At 50.8% G+C, this 13,660-nt stretch overlaps 3 protein-coding genes across 3 annotated transcripts; 1 reads left to right on the forward strand and 2 right to left on the reverse strand.

Moving 5' to 3' along the window:
* Nucleotides 1–11: 11 nt before the first annotated feature.
* On the reverse strand, nt 12–3,176 carry POSPLADRAFT_1045062 (hypothetical protein; the record flags this gene model as incomplete). Its single annotated transcript, XM_024478672.1, has 16 exons — nt 12–53; nt 109–123; nt 182–202; nt 262–543; nt 602–696; nt 751–795; nt 845–1,042; nt 1,099–1,402; nt 1,461–1,553; nt 1,607–1,755; nt 1,817–1,848; nt 1,896–2,106; nt 2,164–2,318; nt 2,375–2,484; nt 2,535–2,870; nt 2,919–3,176. The coding sequence occupies 16 exons, from the start codon at nt 3,174–3,176 to the stop codon at nt 12–14; spliced, it is 2,346 nt and encodes a 781-aa protein (XP_024340686.1).
* Nucleotides 3,177–4,099: 923 nt separating this feature from the next.
* POSPLADRAFT_1032415 (hypothetical protein) lies at nt 4,100–5,483 on the reverse strand (the record flags this gene model as incomplete). The annotated part of the gene is made up of 8 exons (XM_024476855.1): nt 4,100–4,139; nt 4,189–4,237; nt 4,413–4,438; nt 4,682–4,818; nt 4,981–5,002; nt 5,128–5,239; nt 5,354–5,438; nt 5,472–5,483. The coding sequence occupies 8 exons, from the start codon at nt 5,481–5,483 to the stop codon at nt 4,100–4,102; spliced, it is 483 nt and encodes a 160-aa protein (XP_024340687.1).
* Nucleotides 5,484–7,425: 1,942 nt separating this feature from the next.
* On the forward strand, nt 7,426–13,469 carry POSPLADRAFT_1138061 (glycoside hydrolase family 47 protein; the record flags this gene model as incomplete). The annotated part of the gene is made up of 20 exons (XM_024484863.1): nt 7,426–7,498; nt 7,580–7,675; nt 7,729–7,854; nt 7,906–8,042; nt 8,101–8,188; nt 8,245–8,381; nt 8,645–9,000; nt 9,159–10,101; nt 10,162–10,498; nt 10,830–10,860; nt 11,025–11,175; nt 11,387–11,532; nt 11,835–11,955; nt 12,011–12,186; nt 12,237–12,354; nt 12,410–12,503; nt 12,555–12,653; nt 12,709–13,166; nt 13,218–13,387; nt 13,430–13,469. 20 exons carry the CDS (start codon nt 7,426–7,428, stop codon nt 13,467–13,469), a joined length of 3,897 nt encoding a protein of 1,298 aa, XP_024340688.1.
* Nucleotides 13,470–13,660: the final 191 nt, after the last annotated feature.

Here is a 13,660-nt window from a genome sequence, read left to right on the forward strand (position 1 = left end):
CTGCACTAATATCACAGGGGTGGAAGCGGCCTCCGGCACTGTGGACATATGTTCTAGGAATCATCATCGTGTCAGTCTCCCGACGATAGTATGCCGAGAGTTCCATACCTTTATTGCCAGCCACTAATGACCAAAGAAGAACGATCAGCTTCACACGCGGAAATGGTTAAAGAGGACAAACCTGCTCGAGACATGATGTATGCTGCAAAGAGAACAAGAAATAAGATTGGCAGAGAACAAGCCGGCTTTCAGGATACTCACGAAGAGATGATGACACGGCGCAAGACTGTAATTCTTCCTCGCATTTCCTCCTCCGACAGCACTTACCGCCCCGAAGATTCCGCCCGGCCGTCGGGACCTCGAAGGCAAGCCGAGCATGTCGCCCCGCTCCTTGCCATCGCTCGACTTGGATCGCCGGCGAAGCGACGGATCTACCTCAATGACGTCCATGCATATCGCACAGTCGCCCAACGTCTGTTGGGGATCCTCGGTATCTGGCAGCGGTAACGACGGATGATAATCATATGTCTTAACCGCTATCACCTGGAGTTACCGTTGGACGTCAGTTGAGCGTGACGGGCGGTAGGAACGATGCACGTACGCGATTGCCCATGAAAAACGTGGGGCCAAGACGGTCTTGTAGCACAATCATGAATATTTGCGCGAACATGAGGACGGCCACGGCATAGATCCATCCTACCGAGAGTAGTTCAAACCTCAAACACAATCTGCGAGTAAATAAAAACATACGTCGCGGCTCAACATCCAGAATGTTTTTCGGGCAAGCGAGGAAGTCTGCGGCACGTTAGCCGGACAAGCTACGTAAACCTGACGGAAGACGTACATAGGGCAAAATACAGTCGACACAGTGTCGTGCCAACCATATACTCCACCGACAATGGGCTGCTCCGCCCGCGCCGCACTGACCGGTATATCTGGCACATCCAGATAAAGGAGTACATAGAACCGATGAAGAAAAGCGGCAGCGACAGCCTGATGATAATTCGGACCACGACTAGGAAGAATATCGAGACGGTCATCCCTGGGTATCCGATGATTAACGACGCGCGTAAATTAATATGAAGTGATATTACTTACACATCCTGGTTGATAGATCTGACCTCAGGTGATGCCATAGCACGGACAGGAAGGACGGCTGACCAGGCAGGGCAGTGGTCGGGGTAGGCGACGTCACTGTTGCCTGCGGTATCTGGACTTGCGGCGCTTGCTGAGCTGGAGGATATGTGGTTTCCGGTGCTTGATTTCTTTGCGCATCCTGTTCAGGCGTTGAGGGTGTTGGTGGAGCAGGGGCTGGCGTGGGGGCTGGCGTTACAAGAGGTTGCGGAGGAGGTGGAGATATATCTTCTGAAATCTGGCTTTGTCCGACTCCAACGGAAAATCGCTAGTCAAAATGAAACAAATGAAGAATGAGTGCCATCAAGAATACGGATACTACTGACTGCTTCCGCGACGAAGAGCAAACAAGAAAGACCCGCTGGTGCAAGGACAGCAAGCGACGGCCGGCCGTCTGACAAGATTCCCAAGGTGATATGCTAAAGCGACTACTGAGCTTCATGCTAGCAAGACAATACGATAATTAACTTACGCCGACAGACGCAATTGCATCTATGAGACTCTGTGAGAAGAAGACGTAGCGCGACAAGCGGGACAATGTGGCCGTCGAGCTTGTCCTTGCCATTTCGCGACAAAGCAGCTTGTACATTACTAGATAGACGATGGTCGCGATTCCAGCATCTAGTAAAGCGTGCAATTGGGTCAGTCATGGAACCAATGAAAGTCCGTCTGCAAGTCTTACACGTCGTGATCTTTCTATACAGCTGCGGAGACCTATGGCAGCGTCAGTCGGGGGAGGTTGCTAGGGTCAGAATACGTACTTCAGCCCAATGACCTCATTCACTTCGATCAGAATGCCACAGTTTTGGCTTACGAGCACGCCGTTCAGCTTTAACTCAGGCGCCTTGACGGTCGCGATGCCAGTCGGCTTTTCGATCTCCCTTTCGAGCTCTTGCATGGAGTCTTGCGAAACATCGGTAGGTACCAGCTGTCCGTAGAGCTCGAAAGAGCAATGGACCTTTGGAGGGTCTTCTGCATAGGCACGCTGTGAATCGAGTCAAATCCATAAAAAGAGGGAGATGTACGAACCGTCGTTGAAGGCGTCTTGGTCTATTGTCCCCGCATCGATCTTTTCTTTCAACTTTGTCGCTCTCGACGTCATCTCTGCCAATATTGCATATGCAGTCTCGTTCGAATGCGCGTGTGGTACGAGCGAGATAACGCGTCTCAAGTCAATGTGCTTTCTGCCATCGACACGTGAGCGTGTATACGACCATTGGCACTGCGGAGTGAGACGCACCCAGACGGTTCGCTTAGCGCATAGATTGACCCATTTGAGATGAAATGTACGCCGTCGAAGTCAAACTTGAGTTCCTCCGACGCATGCGGCTCAGACAGCTCTACTTTGCCCTGTATTGATGTTATCGTCAGGTCACAGCTGGAGTGAAAGGCGCGCATACATGGATTATTGCAATGTCTTGCGACGCGTTCTGGACAGCAGACAGAGCCTTGTCTCCTACACTGAGTGCAACTTTGTTTGTGGCCGCCCACTTCCATGGGCCGAGAAGCTGAAGGAGTGCAGTCATATTGGTCGCGTTGGTATAGCTTTCGGCCAACGGAAGCCATGATGCTGCCGTTCCATTGACCATGTCGGGAGATGTCAAATTGTGGAGGTTCACCTCGCCATGCCAAAACCCAGTCAGGTTCGTGTAGTAGGAGCCTCTCTCTGGGTCAAGGCGGGACTCAAACGTCATAAATGTATTCACAAGAGGAGCTGTGGCATTGTCGTGATCTGGCTGCACGTCACATTAGATGACCTTTCTACATGAAAGCACACGACTGACGAGAGTGAAGTTGGAGGCAGTGCCGTTCAGCCACGCAGAGTAGTCCGACACCCTCTGGTTCAACGAGTCCAGAGCTTTCATATATTGAAAGCGTGTGTCAAGCTGCTCCCCTCTGTTGTTTGTGAGCATAAAGAGCACGAAGCTGATAAACAGGAACGTCGGGACGGAACTACGGCGACGATGGGGAGGGAAGTCGCGTGCATCTGTGCCAGCTTCTCGGCCCTCTTCGGCGGCCTCAGGTGTATTGGGCGGCGGCATGTATAGGAAGTGCTGGAGAGCTATAGAGGAGTGTTAATGAGGGCAGCTCATAGGCGTCGTTACATGAAGGAAGGTGAGACGTCCGGTCATCTCAAGCGCCCATACATACACATGGTTCTCTTTTGGGAAGTCCGAGCTGCCGCGAGACGCCTATGATCGGGTCTCCATTCATCGTTACTTTCACTTTCAAGTTTACTTACAAGAATGCAACTTGATGACCGCGACTGCACGATGCCTCTTTTTCTACCGCAGCTACGCATCGTACGTCCAAATGAAATCTGCACCATAACGTTTCCTTTGTCGGTCTCGAACACAATAATTCCCTTTGTGCAGTCTTTTGGGAGAATGTGTGCGAAATGGGAACAGCAATGACATGAGTGCCAATTAATGCAGCCTCTCCTCGCCTGACGTTGCAACCGTGAGGGTTCATCAATTCTTATCATCACAGAATATGTATATAACGACTCCAGTAATGATCAAACACGAATGTTAGGTGCTCCGTCGACACATGCAACAAGCTTCGTAAGTATCATTCACGCTACAAGGTGATACAAATATCAGATTCCATCAGAGGATGCGGGAAAGTCTATACAATTGTAAGAGGGTGCATGTTGAACGGTCGGTCACACCGGTGCTGGGGAAGACATCAGGTGTTCGTTTCATCTTCGTTACGAGGCCATGATTGTTGTTATGTTGACTGATTGTCAAGAACGGTTGCGCAATGGACATGACCGTGTTCTATGACCGGCAACATTGTTTGTAACGAAGGTCAGCTTGCACAGATGCTGTGTAGCTGTCCTGCGTGGAGTGGCAATGTTGCATTTGTCTTCTCGAGGAGTATGGTCAAAGCATTTACTGTCACGGGTCATAATCAGCAGGTCCACGCGATCACAACGACCGCAGCATTGGCTGAGCTACATTGTTCATCCAGTGACCGCCAGCCGTTGCAGATTCCCTTGCAAGCTGCGCAATATAAAGTAGGTCGTCAGAATCTCTTTTCTCGGTCACAAACCTCCCCGCATCTCTTCGAGCAAGAATCTCCTGCGCTGAGGCTACACATACTGCAGCCTGGGACATGATATTATTTTCACTGAGGAACACCGTTGTTAGAATTTCCCCTTTGTTCGGAGGACATCTCAGCAACACGTATAGGAATGGCAGAGATGCTCCGATGCTTTTCTGTCCTCTTTCTCCATTAATTCATCGAAGCGGAAGTTCTCAACGTGCGGTGCGTACCAACAAACTCTTTCAGAATCTTGTTGCTGATACATGAGAACAGACTCGTTACCCTCACGCTCTCTCGGTCTCCGAGAATTGAACATATACACTCAGTCGCGAAGGTGCTAGGCACGCTAGCGAGCCTGCCTTGCCTCTAGGTCCTCAAAATTCACAATTTGCCCCTGAACACTGTCGTAGGCCTGCTCGCCAACTCCATCGCATTGCCATGCCTCCGCGACATTGAGTTCGTGGGAAGCACGAGGGCCATCGGGTTACTCTTAACGCACCGTAGTCTCAGTCGCCATATGCACATGGCGGTGAACATCGCTATCCACTGGCCAAGACTCGCCAAGGAGGCAGAGCGGCGCATGATCTCTTGCATGGCAGACTGGTTGCAGCTATGTGCGAAACCAGGGCGCACGGTCTATTCGCGGTATGATTCCTCATTCGTCGGCCATGTCACAGGTTCGGTCCAGGATGGGGCGGAGCATATGTTTCACCTGGTACTTGCTGCTGATTGTGAGCGACTGCGGCGCATCTCTCTTACCATGCTCTGCGACGTCCTACAGCTTTCGGAAGTACGGACCTCGTGCGTTTCAGGCCGCCTCCTAAGGAATCCGTCGCATGAGACCATGACGCGTCACCCATTCGAGATGATGCAGAATGTCAAAACTCTCTGCCTGCATAGCGTCCCGTCTCAACGCGTGACGGAGCTCTTGGGAGCAACACGCACTGAGCCATATTGGGCCTCGGGCGAATGGATTCCACAAGCTGCGCCATATCGAGCTGTGCGAGATTGACCTCGCCGACTGTGGTTCTTTCGGGCGAGAGGTCTTGCATGAGCTCTGCGATGCATTAGCACAATATTATGAGGCTATTATAGGCAGTGTACAGATATCTGTGCGTGACTGCATGCGTTAATGTGCATGGTCCATTCGGATCAATGGAAAGAACCTCACCTTCAGCTACATGACACCGGCATGTACGCCCTGGCCAGGAGATAGATGCTGCGACAATTAATACTACTGGCGGCATGACTCTGTGCTGTACACAAGTATAGATTGAGATTTAACACACAATTCGTAGCATCTTGCTGCTAAGTCTGTGCTCAAGCGCGCGATCTACTAGTATCTCATTCGCTAGTGTCTTAGACACAGTCGAAATGCGCGTTTTCTCATCTTATTTGGCGCAAGGGTGAGTTGTCAGCGTGTGTATCGCATAAGCGGCAGTAATAGGTGTTGCTGTTCGGTAGCGCATCACTCAGTGGAATTTATGGACAGCGACAGTAGAAGTAGTGAAGTTGAATCCGGCTGTCCGGCAGTAGACGCTCAAAGTAGAAGCGTTAAGGCGCTTTCTCAACTTCTATGCCGTTGGGTCTACCTTGTTGATTGTCCTTTCTCTGCTCTTCTCTAGATACCTCAAGGCTTGGCTTTCGACATCATACTCTTGGGCTCAGGCTAGTGAGCCTTTATTTGCATGACACGGGATCATTACAACTGACTACAAGTAATTATAGGACGAGGAGACGTCGATTTATCGGGGTGATGACCGCCGCTCTCATATAGCAATCACAGCCTTAATAGGTTGTACTCATTGTGATTGAACACGGCGGAATCTCCTGATGCGCCGGGCTTATAATTCTCCTCACGTGTTTCCGATCAAGCTACGCTGTTCTCGCTGCTTCCGTCTCAACGAGACGATGCTACGAGCTCCCCAATTGCAAAATGATCTCGAGCCACAGTGTTTCATCACAAGGCGATCGATGTGCTTGCTAGACCGACAACGAAGGTTACTACAAATCAGCTATATGACGCTATGAGTCTATATATGTTAACCTGCTTGAAACGGATCTCACATATTCATGTTTAGCAAGCGATGTCCCGCATTCATCGCGCTATAGCACTTTCAGGTGAGTCATTAACCTTTCCTGTCAATATGGCATTGCTATACCGGAGGTTAAATCTATAGAGCATTAGATTTCAGTTCTCACCCATGCATTTGTAAGTTGCATCTCACCGCTACTATCAACTGCCCAGTAGTCGGCTATGAGTCCTATGTTGTTTACTTCGCTGTCTGCACACAGGTTTCAGTCAGTTTATATGAGCGGTTCACAGTACTCACCAGCGGTGATGTCTAGGAGAGGTGTACCGAAATCATCAGTATCGCTCGGCAATGAATGCGGATTCATATCCAGAGGGGCTTACCACTGTCCGGAGATGGCATCGCTGTCGCGGCGAAGACCGCCAAAGAGAGGATGATGGTGAAGCGAGTAACGTGGTAAAACTGCATGATGGTACGCAGAGGATCGAATACTGAAGTTGACGCTGTGAGAAATGCGGCACACCTTATATATGATGTGCATCGAGGTCCTTTGGATATCTTTCGAGCCTCGAGAGCGTGGATGCTCTGGGATAGTAGTAAGCCATTCGCTCACCCCAGTTCCTTCTGACGTTTTCTGATTGTGTGCCATCAGTCCTAGTCAGAACCTCGCTGCAAACAATGATGTTGCCATGTTTCCATCTGAACGTTTACTACAGAGCTGTCAATATCGTTCTGATTCATCTCCAGACTGGTGAAAATGACTACTTTTGGATTGATTCCGAATTTGTAGCGTCATAGGATTTCATATGTAGGTCGTAACAGTGCCTGCGGACGCAACTGATGATGCGTTCTTGACATGTTCTTTCTATGATTCTGATAGGGACTCTAATCTGACATTCAGTCATATGACCAGATATCCGCTCGGCAGCCTAAAAATACTCAGGTGGCTTGCAAATAGCATAGTGCATATGATCCGGCAAGAGGATCAAGGACATCCTGAATTCATCAGTGAGCGCCGTACATGTCATTTTACAATACAGCTCATCAAAGTCGGCGACAGGTGTCCGCTTGGCCTCAATGACAGCTTTACAAATACACGCAGTTCGCCTTCTGGGTAAAGGTATCCATGAGAGTGAGTCGGGCGACTTAGATAGGGCTGTCCGACAGAGCACGTACTAGTACCGCTTTGTACTTCTCCCACTTCGAGACCATGACAGACACTACCCGGGGAGCATACAGACAACTCAAGAATGACGACGGCTTGATGGAAGGTCTCCTTGGGAGTGAGCAGCACGATCATGAATCCCACTTTGCGAACGAACCGCATAGAAGACAGCGATGGCACACTATATTTTCCTCCCTAGAGCACGTAGTCGTTGTGATCTGTTTGGTTTCAATTGGCTTCCTGCTTCTCCGGCCTCCAAGTGAACAGCAGTGTGCGCGAAGGCTATCAGCATATTGTACGTAGTCCTATACGGTACTTAAGAGATCCAAAGGCTCATGATATCTACAGCGACCGCTATAGATGCAGTAGAATATCGTGATATCAAATTTAATAGTTCTGTCAAGCACCAGTCGGTCTACAAGGGAGAGCCCAACCCCGAGCTCGACCGTGCATGGGCTGGATTAGTCCTCGGCAGTGAGTGAACCAGACATCGTAACGCCACCTGCATGCTCACTAGTAACGCAGCGGGCCTGACGTCAATCTCGGATGCAATATTGCAAAAGCTAGGAAAATCAGGGCAGCCTTCACTTGTGAAGTTTCTGGATGAAGATGGTGGCGGGTATATGGCTACCATGGAAGTATCACATCAACTTCACTGCCTGGTGAGTGTTTTCCGGGCGACATTTGATAGGACACCGCGATTTGCTAACTCGCTTCGAGAATCTGCTACGCAAGTCTACCTACTTTGACTACTACAGTTCCAAAGACGCCTTGTTCGGAAATGGACCGATGTATCGCCAACATCTAGGTACTACGTGAAAAACCCGTATGTTCAATGTAGCTTCGCTGACAGATGGCGTATAGATCATTGTACAGAAATCCTGCGGCAACAACTCATGTGCACAGCCGATGTTGGGCTCATCACATATAACTGGGTCAAAGGCTACAAGCAGCCATTTCCGGACTTCAATACTTGGCATAAATGCAGAGACCTCGACAAGGTATGGGCATGGAATGATGAACACGCAGTTCATGTTCCGTGGAGTCGCCTCACAAAACTTGGCAATGAGGTCGAGTTGGAGGAAGTCCCATAGCAATCACCTGCAGAGCGACCTCATATAATATTCCTCGTATTAAGTTCATCGTGCTCTCTCATTTAGTGGTTCAATTCTTACATCTTGGGCTCGATTTATTCGGTACCGTGCAATTCTGTCGCATGAATCTTACGACAGCCGGTGCTATTTGTGTCAACAATGCATTCCAGTTGATTACATTAACTGTGGCCGCCATATTGAGGGCGATACACCCTACCGCAGATGCTGTATTCAAACTTGAGTACGGCTCCGAGTCACGGTTTCTGGCGCTTCCGCTTTTGAGACCTGCCGCGTCTCCAATGGCCGGCATGTTCCGGTCCCTACTAGCTAGACAATCAGTGCTTTCTGCTCGAGGCAACACAGCACGTCCCTCGGGTAGACTTTGCTCAAGACTGGAATCCGAAGCCGACCGGATTCAGCCCGATAAGCTAACTTGGGGCCAACCCGTCCTTCGAGCCTCACTGAGAAGTCGGTACCTCATCTCGTCTCCTGTAAACGATGCTTATCTCGATGCTCATGCGCACATGTACGTAGCATGAAATCGCGAAGCTTGAACGAGGACATATGGTTTCAAATCGTATCTCTCATCACTCCAGCGGATGCGCTTAGCCTGTCTACAGTTTGCAAGGAAGCGCGGCCATTCGCCAGACGCCGTTCTCTATCGGAGATCCATCTGCACTCTAGGAATTTCGATAAAATCTGCGACTTCCTACTTGCCGACATCTCTGATCGTCTCCACTGGGTACGCGACCTCACACTTGCGAGAGATATATTTGGGTCGGGATTCAAGTCACGGTGGTACAATCTCGAAGATGGTGAGAACGTAAATCTTAATTGGGTACCTGTCTTCCTTGAGGTCCTACAACTTGCCAACAATCTCCGTCGACTGTCAATATCTGGTACTGAGGTGCTGCTCAAGACGGAGCCTGCGATCGGGGATGCATTCGTCGCCCTTCCGGAGCTCACGTCGTTAGAGCTCAATCACGCTGGCTCACACACAATAAGAATGCTAGCCAGGCTACAGAGCACGGTGCGGCATCTCATCGTCCACCACGATACAGCAAGCGATACAGGACGGACCTTCTACGAGTACTTGACTCATGGGGTGACATTTCCCGGTGTCGAGACCATTGAGTTCGGAGACCTCGACAGTGAACTTTACCCGCTCACTACAAAACTCTACCTCGACAGACAGTGGCCTAACGTGCGCCATCTGACCCTATCTCAAGGGTGTTTCATCTCGCTGTCGACGTGCACGCGACTGTTCCCCGGCATTCGTTCGCTCCACCTGAAGTCCGCCCCTGGATATGATCCTCACGGCGTACTCTTATGGCCAAACCTCGACCTCGTACGCGTTCAGGGTGGGAATCCAAATAGCCTCACGGTGATCAGTTGTCCAGTCCATTATCTGAAACTCCGCGACGACAGCGGCGAATGGTATAAGTCCCCCCGCATCCTCAAAGTCATTCAAGCGCCCTCGCCTGTTGTACTATCAATAAGGGCACGTGCCCCTCTCAACGACTTGAGTTTCTGGATAGCACTCCTTCAGTGTGCTCCACGACTGCGGTGTCTCGATATCATTATGATCTATGATGATACCGTGAAAGATCGTCTCTGCAAGTGGATCGTGAGCGTGATCATCGTATATTCCAGTCAGTATCGTGCTCAATGATCTTCGTACATCCAGGAAGACATATCGGATGCTTTCGCGTCCTCACGCCTCCTTTGCATCAGGATCCGCATCCACGACCGGTTCTGTGAGCTGTCGGATATACACTTCCTGCTTCCTTCCTTGGAACACTTCGCCCGGGTCGTGCATCCACTACAATATCTTGCCTTCGGTCTCGGAAATCTGGACTATCTGTCCAAAGCCAGACTCGGTCGCTTTCGTGGGAAGACATGGTGGTGGCGTGTCTCCATATGTGAGGAGGGCAGATCTATTGAGGCCATATTGCGCGAATCGGGGAAGCATATACTCGCGGCGATTCGCTCCGCAGACTTTGGTGACGGGAAGAACCTGGACGGTTTGTTGCGCTTTGTCTTCTTACGTCTGTTGCTGCTGGCTGACCCATTTTGAAGGTCTAGTATCAGCTCGGAGGGGGAAAGAGGTTGAGGCCATCTCAGAAGACTATTACGCACATGAGCATGATATGTATGGGGTTATACACACCCGCCCAGTAGTCTGATGAGTTCGCTTTCGATAGGAAGTCGTAGTCTAGCGCATGTAGCCGCATCGAAGGTTCCGCTATAAACGTCGGGTGTTCTCGTGATATATTTCTCAGGGCCTACATTGGTCCCAGTATAGACACCTGTTCCAGTTGAATAGACATGCTATGACTATCCCCTTGGTAATAGGTATGAACTTTGTGCGGCCGTCAGAACGCAGGTTAGATCGTTGTGAGATCCGAAGTGGCTGCGACACAACTGCTACTTGAATGTGATATTAGAGATATCGTCATATACGGAATGTAATGCGCAACGCTCATGCGTTCAAAGCAAGACATTTCAGTGATAATCACGACTTCAAACATACACACCTTCCATATACAGATGTCTCACCGATCGCAGTGGCGGTGATGGCTGCATCATGGTGTCTGCCGCCGGAGCGCCCTCTGCTAGTCCGCGTGCAGGCCAGCTCCTGCTTGTTCCCTCTCATCTGAGCCTGCTGAGGCCGAATTCCGTCGACAACTCAAGTTGCCTGGTGCGACACAGACGGATGATACTGCTTTATTGTGCTTGCCTTCGTTCCATTCACAACCTGCTTCAGTGCCATGATTGCTCTCAGACACAGACCTGTGGCTCGTCTGCTTCCGTTCGGACTCGGTGCCGGTGTCTTCCTTTGGGCACTTCTATATTTTGCCTGGCCTGCCTTTGAACATGGGCCGCCGCGTCCGCTACCTGACGGACCTCAGTTACGCCCACCCTTCCGCGGAAGCAAGAAGTGGAATGCCCGTACAGACGCGGTCCGTCAAGCCTATTTGCACGCTTACGCAGGATACAAGAAGTTTGCTGGAACCAGCGACGAGCTCCTGCCTCTGTCGGATGGCTCCGTAAACAAGTGAGTAGTCACTGAGATGCGGTATTTCAAATGATCTAGGTGGCTCAGGTGCTATCCGAAATGGCTTCCGTATTGATCGGAAGCTACTATGGTGCACTGGTTTGGCTGCAGTCGATATAAATGGCACTAGAACCTCCTTCTCAGCCCTTACAATCACGTCTGACACTAAGGATCATCACTTTTACCACTGCCCGTGTTCCGAGCTAAGCAACTTCTGTCACTGTTGTCTGACAATTGTGGTCTCTGATTTTGACCACTCTGAAGCATACCTCAGTGGAATATGGTACTAACTACCTCGATAGTTTCAACGGCTGGGGAGTAACGCTAATTGATGGTCTCGACACTATGTGGATCATGGGCTTGCACGAGGAGTTTTACGAAGCTATTCCCATAGTCGCAAACATGACATTTGCTCAAGACACGGTGAGTAATCACATGATTCGTAGTAGCTGTTCATATCCTGAGTGCACGATGATAGAAATCATACGCTCCCTTCTTCGAGACTGTCATTCGCTATCTAGGAGGGCTGCTGTCCGCATACGCGCTCTCCGGGGAGCCGATATTGCTTACTCGTGCGGACGATCTTGGACGAATGCTCCTGCCTGCTTTGAACACGACGTCGGGATTGCCTATGTATGCGGTGAATACGGTGACGTATGCATGCGAGCTTCTGAAGCAGTGATAGTGGTTGACGTAGTCTGTAGCGGGGAGACGAGGGAAGGATGGACCCACGGGACGGTGTTGTGGGCTGAAGCGCTCAGCTGCCAACTGGAATATAAATATCTCGCGCATTTGACAGGTAGGAGGGAGTACTTCGAAGATGTACGTCGGTCGCTTCATCCCGCACAGCACTGTTGACTGATGGTGGGAGTCATAGGTCGAGCGAATCATGGACATCATGCGCGATGCACAAGTGACTAACGGCATGTTCCCGACGAGATGGAACCTTTCTAAAGGCACGCCGATGAATTGTACGTGCTTAGCGCAACAATTGCTTTGAATTTCATTGATGAGCGTTGCAGCGCATTTCTCCGTGGGAGCCTTCGCTGATAGCGCCCACGAATACCTGCTCAAACAATGGCTGCTGACGTCAAAGTCGGAACCCAAGGCGCGAGACCTCTGTAAGCACATCTCCGTTCGCATGGTGTACTACTTGATTTATGTATTTCTTACTAGATCTGCGTGCTGCGACCAGTATTATCGAGAGCCTGCTCTACATCACACCGAACCGCAACCTGCTCTACGTCACTGACACCACCGGCGGCTCGCCAAGCCATACCTTCGAGCACCTCTCATGCTTCCTCCCCGGTCTGCTCGCGCTCGGGGCACACACACTTGGCCTCCCGCCACACGAACGCGAGGTGCACGCGTGGGCCGCGCGCGGGCTTGCGTACACGTGCTGGATCACGTATGCGGACCAAGCGTCGGGACTCGGCCCAGATGAGGTCCGCATGGAGGCGATCCGCAAGTCAGAGGAGAACCCGCACGGCGGGCTCTGGGTTCACCACCTCGATCGATGGATTCTCGCGGGACGCCAGGGGGGCGTGCCTCCAGGGCTGGTGGAGGTGCCGACGCAGCCACGGGGGCATCGGGACTATAGCTCGCGCAAGGCGGGATATTACCTACGTCCTGAGGTGCGCGAGTAATTTGAAACCATGTTTCAGGCGCTGACGAGGCACTCTTAGGCGGTAGAGAGTTTCTACATCATGTGGAGGACAACGGGCGATGAGGTGTGGAGGGAACGAGGCTGGGCGGTATTTCAAGCAATAGAACGGGAGGCCAAGACAGATAGCGGATACGCCAGTCTGCTCAGCGTCGATGAGTCGCCTGCATCACTGAAGAACGAGATGCCAAGGTGCGTTACCTACACTTTCACTGCTATTGGCCTTGTTGACAGGGCTCGTGGTGTGTTCAGCTTCTTCATGGCAGAAACGTAAGCAGTATCTCGGGAATCCATACACCTCGTACTGACATACATCAACCGCTAGGTTGAAATACCTATACCTACTCTTCATCGACGAAGAGATTATACCTCTGGACGAATGGGTGTTCAACACTGAAGCCCATCCACTGCCTATCTTCCATTGGTCAAATTGGGAGAAGGCGGCTTACGGAATACCATAATCTA

This window comes from Postia placenta (genome assembly GCF_002117355.1).
Source record: "Postia placenta MAD-698-R-SB12 unplaced genomic scaffold POSPLAscaffold_4, whole genome shotgun sequence".
Lineage (NCBI taxonomy): Eukaryota > Fungi > Basidiomycota > Agaricomycetes > Polyporales > Adustoporiaceae > Rhodonia > Rhodonia placenta.